Source organism: Atta colombica, unplaced genomic scaffold (genome assembly GCF_001594045.1).
Source record: "Atta colombica isolate Treedump-2 unplaced genomic scaffold, Acol1.0 scaffold73, whole genome shotgun sequence".
Taxonomy (NCBI): domain Eukaryota; kingdom Metazoa; phylum Arthropoda; class Insecta; order Hymenoptera; family Formicidae; genus Atta; species Atta colombica.
In genome coordinates, this window is record NW_017259565.1 from 166,903 (window position 1) to 177,544 (window position 10,642).

The window sequence follows — 10,642 nt, forward strand, 5'->3', positions numbered from 1 at the left end:
CTCTGCTTCAAAACAAATTTTCTGTTTTAAAACCAAAAATTCTCTTAAAACAGAAAACTGGTATATTTTTCAAAATTAATTTTTTTATAACTTTTTAATGAGTTATCAACAGTTAAAACTTCCTCAAGGTCACTTAAGCTCATGACATTGACAATATATGTCAAGATCAAAATCATAGAGAACAGCTTCTCTCATCATCATTTTTCATGGAAATAGTTTAAAAAAAAAATATTACACATCTTTCGAACTCCCCCGGTTGATTATCATTATTAGAGTCGTAACAAAAATATTTCAAGATTGTAAGAAAAAAATACAGTATATTTCGGAAAAAGCCTTACTGTAAATAATTACTTAAAGTTTAATGAACAAATTGATTAAATGACTTCATTTTTTCGAATAGCGAAAAATAGTCGAATAATTTTAAATGAAAATTCAATTAAATGTCAATTATTTAGATCAATTGGAAAATAATCGATTTTTTTTCATCAAGTAAAGGTTTACTACTTAGTTAATAATTTTAATATTACTTTTTCTAAGTGATCTACATAATCAGACGTCTGAATAATTTACACTCCGCTGTTTAATGTACCATAAAACCAATATTATTATCATAGGCTAAAAGATTTCCTCTAGAGTAATCGATAAAAACTTATTAAGCATGTCTTTTAATAATTTTTTTAAATGAAATGCATTTAAATCTTCGAATTAAATCATTATCCCTACGCTCAGTGAAAGAAGTCATATCATTAATTATAAATTTGTAGTTAAATAGCGCCTCAACTATATGTATATTATAAAGTTCTAAGAAATAAGTTATATGAAGAGAATATTAATAATATTAACTAACTATAAATGATTAATATTAGATACTAGATTTTCTTAGTTCACTTAATTTATTTATTATCCTTATTAAAATTTTATAATACAGTTACTTTTATATATATAAGTAACTATAGAAATGTTAAGGTTAAATCTGAATCAGTGAATAATCACTAATTACTCAATAGCATACTTTGCACTGATAATCAGTGAAGTTCAACTAAAAAAGGAAGAATTTGAGCATTATGTAACTAATATGCTGATATTTGCACGTTAATTTCAATCTTTCAATATCATATTCATTGAATTTAAGCATTAAAACAAGGTTGATTAGATCATAAGTCAATAAAGATTAGCTAGATTAGGGATCTCACATTTAATTCATTGATTATCGGTGGCACTGACATCAGTGATCTACTGAGATCTCTCAGATTTAAAAAGTATGGAAGAATGTTTGCCAGATCCTTAAAAAATTTAGCGGTAGGTTATTCTTTAAAATAGCGGTAGATGGGGTAATATAGCGGTAGAAATTAAAGTGTATAAAGTGACGCCAATTAATCGGAAGTTGCCATTTGATATCCTAGTCTCTAAATCTGAATCAGTGAATAGTCACTAATTATCCAGTGACATACTTAGCACTGATAATCAATGAAGTTCAATTAAAAAAGAAAGTATATTTGAGCATTATATAAAATAAATAAAATATTGATATTTGTTAATTTCAATTTTCCAATATCATATTCATTGATTTAAGCACTAAAACAAAGTTAGTTACATCACATGATAAAGATTAGCTAGGGAGCTCATTTAATTCACTGATTACCAGTGGCATACTTGCCACTGATATCAGTGATTATCCACTGATCCACAGAGTAGTATTTAGAGAGTACATCTGGATATCTATATGACGCAATTCTTCATTCTTACTGATCATTCGAATTATTCTACCCGGCGAGTACCCGAACTTCCGAACGTTTCGTAGCATTGGTGCACGTTGTCAGAATGTAAAATTATTTATGGTTTTTTTTCTTCCAATATTCTTAGGTATAAGAGACTGCACATAATAGCAGGAATAAGGAATTAGGAATAACGATTTCAACTTATCAGAAACCATCCATTCCAATGTATTCGATTCTGAAATTAAAATCGTTATTATTCCTTATTCCTTTTATTGTGCGCAGGGCTTAATGTGAGGGTGCCTAAAAATTCTCTAATCTGTATAATACTGTAAATATAATGATTTTATAAAACGTAAAGAATAAAGTCTTAGAAGCAACGTTTCATTTCAAGAGTGGAGAGAGGAGAAAATTTACAAAAACTCCATAATTATGATTATGATAGTCCTATATAAGAGAAAAGCGACATTGACGTCCGAATTGGTTGATTTATATTCATTTATATGATTATCCCTTGTTAAATGCAATCATGTTGTGTACCGCAGTTGTTTGCACAGTTGATACACGTGGAATCATCACGCTGAATTGTACGCTGTATAGCATTTTTCTCCTCTGGATGCAACAGTAATATTCCTCAAGAATATTAAGATTGCGTTTGGCTAGTAGTATGAGCTTGATAAATTATACAAATGTGTGGTTTGGTAAACGTTTGGCTTTTCCCTCCCCCAGGAAATTAAACACTGGATCATGCGATTCATTTTCACACATGATATTGTTATACTTAAGGAGGTTCTCGCGTTTGATGAAATATAAGACAAATCTATAACATAATACAAATATTAATAATATCAATAATATCTAGAAAAAATTTCATTTACTTTTACTATACCATTTTGAAGATAATTAATTCTAAATTTATAGAATTTTACAAGTTGGAGATAACCTTACTTTGTAGTTATTCTCTTTTAAATTGAGACATTTGGATACAAGACAGCAATTTAAAAATCATTATAATTAAAATAAACACTTAAGTTTGTTTTCGTAAAGTTTCATTTAAACTGACTGTACAGTTTACAAGAAATTTAAATTCTTCAATGAAAATATATATCAAATGGACGATGCGTTTATATCAAATGAGCATCTTACAATTTTTATTTTGTCATTTTGAAAATATTTAGTAACATATAAAATTAACAATAATTATGTATAATATGTATAATTATGTATAATTATGTATAATAGCATAAGATAGTGTTAGTAATCTTTTTCTTCTATTATTTTAATTATTTTATGTATTATTATGAATAAACTATCTATTGACTAGGAAGTAGCGCAAGAACCTCCTTAAACAGATCAAAAATCCATCCAATGGATGGAAAAGAAAGAAAAAAAAGCTGATACTGAAATTAAAAGTTGATAAGAAAAGAATGGCATGTAAGCATTTCATGTATTAAATCTCTCTAACGGACTATATTTGAAGAGCAAACTTTTAAAAGGCATTTTGTCCAAAATTTCATTTTTTTTAGTTAGTAGAAATGGCATAGTATTCAATGTTGAATGACTTATATTATAAGCTATTCTGAGATGTTCAGAAAGCATTTTTTTCATCGTTAAGGGAATATTCTAATCTAGCGGGTCAAAAAAAATTGATTTTTTTACATATTTTGCAAGTATTTGATATAGAAAATATGTCTGCAAAAAGAATTAGCTCGATTTGTAAAATTAACAAAGTTATAGCCTAATAAGAAGCGGTGTCTGTCGTTTTCGACGCTTAGGCCGCGTGACGCACAATAAAGCATTGTTAATCGACATTTTTATTTTGGCTAAACCCAAAAACGGAAAACTGTTATTCTTAGAAGACTGTGTACATTTGCGATCTTTCTAAAGAATCTATCTAACGATCGAATTTGACATTCCTGTGAAGAAGCATTTGTTTTCTCGGCTTAGAACGTTGAAGCGAGCGGATGCAAATTGTTTATTTATACGCAAAATATAAAAAATGAATAAAAAAAGATGAGAAATTTAATCGAGTTCGTATATATTATACCAATTTTAAAAGTTATGAGTGTAATGGGAATAACTATTGGTCAGTAAGCGAAGATGTACGCAAACTCCTGGGATGAAGCTTGTATCATTCGCTTGAAGTGGGACTCAAGTGATTTCGCTAAAGAGAAAAAAGCAAGTTGTAAGGAAGAGAAAGGATTTCTGCAAGATTTCTATGAGCAGGAGGAAAATTTCTTCATGGCCCGGATTAGCTGATTGATTGTAAGGATCGTAAGTAAAATTATCTCTATATAATCAGTACGAAAAACTTTAAACGTGTTTTTTTCTTGAAATCACGATTTTCAAATTGGTTCCCATGATATCTCGAAAAAAAAGCTGATCAATTGAATCAGATATGTGCATACATCTTCAGCACATATATGATTATAATTTCTACCACGAGCAAGTCGAAATATATTATATTTTTTGTAATTCTTACAGCCATTTTAGTAAAAAAATGGCAAAAATCGAAATTTATGTCCGTATAAATTTATCTTCAGATACTGTACGAATTATTTCATTGGCTGCTGAGCATTTAAAGATAAATTTAAGGAAGCCTTAAATATAAAATCTGACTATGAATACGGGCATTAGTTTTCGACATGACGTCATTTTTTAAATTTTCAGTATTTTTTTTCATTCTGATATCTACTATAGTCAAGCTCATAAGCACTAATTAAGAATTTCTTTGATTTTTTGTTTCAGAATAGAACAGCTGGAATCGTGGGAGCCATAGACCTATTTTTTTTCATCACTTTATTTAATATTTTATACAGCGCATATTTATAATTATTTTGTAATTAAAAAATTCTGAAATATACTTCAAATATGTATAAATATATAGGAAAAAACCTCTCGTCTTAAAAAACTTATATATTTTATTTTAAAAAATTTGCAAAAATAATATAAAAATTTTGCTTCTAGACTAAAATAATGTCCCTAAAATACAGAGTCCAGCGATCTCGTAGATCTCTTTTTATTGGATCAGAAGTCAGATCCCCCCTAAAAATGGCGGAACCAATCACTACACAAGTCTTTTATAATTTTTTAGAAGATAATGCATTGTATTACCTGTCTTCTATTGGGTTGTTCGGAAAGTTCGTGTCGATTTTGAAGGAAAATTGAAATGCAGAAGATTTAAATTTTAGTATACATTTATTAAATTATATAGGTGCCATTCTGTTACAACCTTTCTCCATCTTTCAGGCAACTTGAAAATTCCGTCCTTCCAGAATCTCTCAGGTTTTTCAGCGAAAAACTTTTCTAAGTTTTACCTGGATTTTTTTACCTCGACCAAAGAGTTGAAGCTTTTTCCATTAAGGAAATTTTGTGATGATGAATTTTGTAATGAATAGGTGGAAATCAGAGCGCGAAGTTTGGTGAATATGGTGGATGAGGTAGAACATCCCAACCGAGCTCCAACAACTTTTGTCGAGTTATCAAAGACACATGAGGCCGCGTATTGTCCTGATGAAACATGACGTCTTTCCGATTCGCTATTTCTGGACGTTTTTGTTCAATTGCTGTCTTCAATTCTAATTGGGAACAATACTTCTCTAAATTTATCGTCTCGTTGTTTGATAAAAGCTCATAATACAGAATCCCTTTCCAATCCCACCAGACACAGAGTATGATCTTCTTTGGATGAAGACCGGCTTTTGGAGTGGCTAAAGGTGATTTATTCCGCTTTTCCCAAGATCTTTTTCGCTCAACATTATTGTAAATGATCCATTTTTCATCCTCCACTACTTGCTTTAAAAATGGTGTCTCCTCGTTGCATTTATACAGGGTGGGCCATTAGCGTTTGGAATTTCAACTACCGGTTATTTTGAGTTTGAAAGGCATAATAACATTTATGACGTACCAGAAATTTAATTTTTTGTTTGACATTTACGAAATGGATCGCTATACGCTTGAACAAAATTGGGAAATATTGAAAACTTACTTCCAAAGTGGTGAGTCTTCAACCCAAACTGTAAGAAATTTACGTGGAAAATTTGATAGAAAAGAAATACCTTCAACGCAGTTTGTGAATCAATTTGTGAAGCGAATTCGGCAAATTGGATCCTTATTGGATAAAGCAACTCGTTCACGTGCTCGTCTAGTAAGATCAACCGAAAACATTGCTGCTCAGAGTGTGCTTGAACAACCAACATCAACTCGCCATCGTTCTCAAAACTTGAATTTCACGCATTTCACGCACTTCTTTGAGAAGAATTTTGAATAAAGATCTCGGTACGAAGTTCAATTAGTGCAAGAATTGAAGCCGCATGACCATCCGATGCGTTTTCGGTTCGCCCAATAGGCTGAACAACGCTTGATTGAAGATGAGCATTTTAACTGAAAAATCATCTTTTCTGACGAAGCTCATTTTCACTTCGGTGGCTATGTGAACAAGCAGAATTATCGTATTTGGGGATCAGAGAATCCGCACGTCGTCATGGAGAAGCTGATACATCCACAACGAGTGACTGTTTGGTGTGGTTTTTGGTCCGGTAGCATCATTGGGCCATTTTTCTTCGAAAATGAGCAAGGAACTGCCGTCACTGTCAATGGCGAGCGCTACCGCGCTATACTAAACGAATGCTTGCTTCCCAAATTTGAAGAGGAGGACACAGACGACATTTGGTTTCAACAGGACGGCACACCTTGCCACACAGCCAACGCTACAATCGATCTTTTGCGCACTGTCTTAAAAAATCGCATAATCAGCCGAAATGCTGATGTCAATTGGCCGCCTCGCAGCTGCGATTTGACTCCGCTGGACTATTTTTTATGGAGAACCGTTAAGGATGAGTGTTACGCTAACCAGCCAGAAACGATTCAAGAATTAAAACATGAAATCAAAGTTGCCATCGATGAAATACGCGCCCATACAGTGGAAAATGTACTGAAAAATTGGGTTAATAGAATGGGGTATTGTGCAGCCAGCCATGGAAATCATTTGAATGAAATTGTATTTCATGTTTAATGGCAATGTACTACCTTTCCAATAAAGCCATAAACTTTGAAAAAAATTCATGCATTTTTTTTTAGAGCCAAATTAAATTTTAAATGGCCCACCCTGTAGAGCGAGTCGCAAATGGAAATGCGATCCATCAGATTTTTCTCCGTTCGTAGGGAACCATACATCAAAACGGTTTATGTAGCCAAGCTTCACAAAATGCTCGTGGATGATGGATTTTGACATATTCAACATTTCTGCTAATTTACGTGTCATATAGCGTAGGTTATTCTCGATCAGTGTTTTAATCTGATCTTCATCTATGATGGAGAGTCTACCTGGGCGTTCTTGATCTTCAAGGTTGAAATCACCAGCTTTAAACCTAGTAAACCACTTCCGCAATTCTTTCAGCTACAACACCTTCGCCATAAACAGCGCATATCTTGTTTGCCATTTGTGTGGCATTTTTGCCTTTCCGGTAAAAGAAAAGCATTAAATGCCTAAAATGCACTTGTTTTCTTCCATATTCAAAGGCGTATAAAATTGATAAAAATTAACGTATCGCAACCAAATTTTTTTCCAAGTATGCCTGAAGACCGTCTTTTACGATATGCACGCATGTCATTTGTTTTCAGACGTTCTGATATATTCAGACCTGTCCTTACGCCACCTACCAAAAATCGGTACGAATTTTCCGAACAACCCAATATGAATTAGAACATTTTATTACGCAACTTGTAACTGTATGTATCCTGTAAATACAGAGAAGATTAGAGAAAATACAGAGAGAATTATTGTTTTTAGTACTTTTATACTCATAAATACTATCAATACTACTATTCTACTTTCTATATTTATAACACATTAATTTTTTTATTAGAACGTCAATACATTTTATGCGCATTTTTCTCACCGTATAATTTCGATATTTTGTATTTATTATAATATTATATTATTTATTATAATACTATAGTATTTTGCTTTATTTATTTTTTTATTTTCCGCATAATGATTTACTAAATGTTTGTAACTTATGTCACAACCGTAAAGTTAATTTAACTTTTACGGCAACACATAAATCTATGTAAATAATTATATTGAACTTAGCGATTACAGCATAAGTTAACAGTTTACGCATGCACTCCTTGAAAGACACAAAATTGAAAAGCACCCTTTACTGTTATTAGTATAGCAATATGCAGCGCAACAAGGTGGTATGGTAGATGTAAATTTTGTGCACAAAATATGTAATATTTAATAATAATAAATATTAATATTTAATATAGCACTATGTAGGAATAAATCAGATATGATAGACTTTATACAATAAGCGAAATATTATGGCATGATATTTTGCATTTCTTCTTACTACTACAGAGTTTTAGGGCTTAATACTATAGAGTTTTTAGATATAGGAGTATATTTAGTACTAAATAAAAATAAAATTGTGTGTGATACTATTTTTATTATTTCAAAATCCAAGTGATATTATTTTTATTATTTATTTGACTCTAATGATATATGTACCATATATATAAAAAATTTGGTACCAACAACTGACATCAATCTAAATTCAAATTAATTATTAAAAAGTAAAACCCAAGTGATATTATCTTTATTATTCACTTAATTCTAAGTTTGTATCTTTACTTATTTTCATTTTTATATAAAAATAAGTTTTTAGTGCAAAAATGAAAATAAAAACAACAATAGTCCAATAACCTCGATCTTGACAAATGTTATCCAGGTAATGATCCTGAGAACAATATTCAATATTATTATCAGTTGAATATCTTGGATAATGCTAATGCCGGCGGTAAATTTTCAAATCTCATAAACTCATAACTCGAAAAATACTTAATGAAAATAAACTTTATTGTAGTTTTGAAAAGTTCTTGACATCAGCTATTAGATTCTGGAATAAAAAACAGGAAGTCTAAATCGATGTGACTTTGACTTGACCTTGACTAAATGTAATCAGTGAATAGATATTTTTAAACTCTACAATTTTTGTCTGAATCATTTTTCTTAAAAAAACTTTGTTTTTTCGAGATATTTCACCGAGACTTTTTACTTACCATGTATAAATACTTGAACTAAATAATCACTACGAATTAAACGCATTCAAGTTAGTATCTTTTTTTCCAGTGTATGTAAATATCGTATGTATCAAATAATCTAAAAAAAATCAAGAAAATTATTTTTAATTTGTTATTGATTTGTGTATAGGCGGTTCGGTAGTACAATTGCTGGCCAAGTCTCTGCCTAACATTGCAACCGACTGGAGCAAATGGCGCTTCTTTTTTTGTGATGAACGAGTGGTGCCTTTGGATGATTCTGAGTCAAATTTTGGCCTTTACAAAAGTTGTTTAATCGGAAAAGTGCCCGTCACCGAAGAGCAATTCATGAAGGTTGACCCAGAACTTAATGGTACTTATTCCGTAATCTTCTACTTTTTTTCTACTTTTAATAAGAATATACGCTAATCCATATCTGTAATTGTTTATATTTATTATTTATTTATCTATTAACTTATTATAATTTATTATCATTTATATATATATATTGGGAGTACAAATTAGATCCGTTTCCCTAAAGATGACGCCAGCTGTTGTGAATGATTCATAGTGACAGCTGATTTTCACAGTTTCAGAGAGACTAAACATCTGCTAATAAATCAGTTTATATCGCTTTGAGTTTCATACAAAAACTGATTTTTACTGTGTTTGAAATATCGAATTTTGTGTTAACCAAGCAGCATTTGCGGGAGGTTTTGATTTTCTACTTTAATTGGAAGAAAAGTGCGGCTGAAGCCTCGAATGCTTACCGAAGTTTATAATGACTGCGAAGTTTATGGTACTGTTCCAACTGATAAATCATGTAGGGGATCATGGTTTCGACGTTTCAAGGATAGAGATTTCAGCGTTGAAGATAAGCCTAGCTCTGGACAGCCAAAAAAATTCGAAGACAAAGAATTACTCGAAGAAGATCAGAATCAAACGCAAGAGGAGCTTGCAGAATCATTGGGGGTAACTCAACAAGCCGTTTCTGTACGATTGAGAGCCATGGGAATGATTCAAAAACAAGGAAATTGGGTGTCTTACGAACTGAAACCGAGAGAAAGGCGTTGAAAGGCGATTTTTCACTTGTGAACAGCTGATTCAAAGACAAAAGTTTTTTTTGCATTTCGGATTGTGACTGGAGATGAGAAGTGGATATTCTACGACAATCAAGAAGAAAAAATACTACGCTAAGCCCGGTCAATCGTTGCCATCGATCTCAACATCAACACCACGGCCGAACATTCATGGTTCGAAGACCATGCTCTGTATCTGATGGGACCAAAAGGGTCTTGTTTACTATGAGCTGCTGAAATCTGGCGATTCCATTACGAGCGATCGGTATCGGCTACAATTCGTTTGAGCCGTGCATTGCAAGAAAAACGGCCAGAATACGAGCAAAGACATGATAAAGTTATTCTTCATGACAACGCTCGATCTCATGTCGCTAAAGTCGTAAAAAAATATTTGAAAACGCTCAAATAGAATGTTTTACCGCACCCGCCGTATTCTCCGGATATTGCTCCTTCTGATTACTGATTGTTCCGAAGGATGTAGCAAGTCACCGATTCACTTCTTTCACAGAAATCGAAAATTGGCTCCAAAATTGGATCGCCTCCAAAGACGAGTCATTTTTTCGAGATGGAATTTGAAAATTGCCTGAGAGATGAGAAAAAGTAATAGGCAGCGATGGACAATACTTTAATTGATCTATTCATTCATTTTGAAATGCTTTTGAACGGATCGAACTAATTTGTACTGCCAATATATATATATATATATATATATATGTATGTATGTATGTATGTATGTATGTATGTATGTATGTATGTATGTATGTATGTATGTATGTATGTATGTATGTATGTATGTATGTATGT

The 10,642-nt window shown here is 31.8% G+C and overlaps 1 protein-coding gene across 1 annotated transcript in view; it reads left to right on the forward strand.

The window, feature by feature from the left end:
• The window catches only part of LOC108692506 (6-phosphogluconolactonase), a 17,975-nt gene that overhangs the window by 5,997 nt on the left and 1,336 nt on the right, over positions 1-10,642 (forward strand). The window contains exon 2 of the mRNA XM_018200796.1: positions 8,932-9,132. Within this exon, the coding sequence (XP_018056285.1) occupies positions 8,932-9,132 (201 nt within the window). The remainder of the gene's footprint in view (positions 1-8,931; positions 9,133-10,642) is intronic.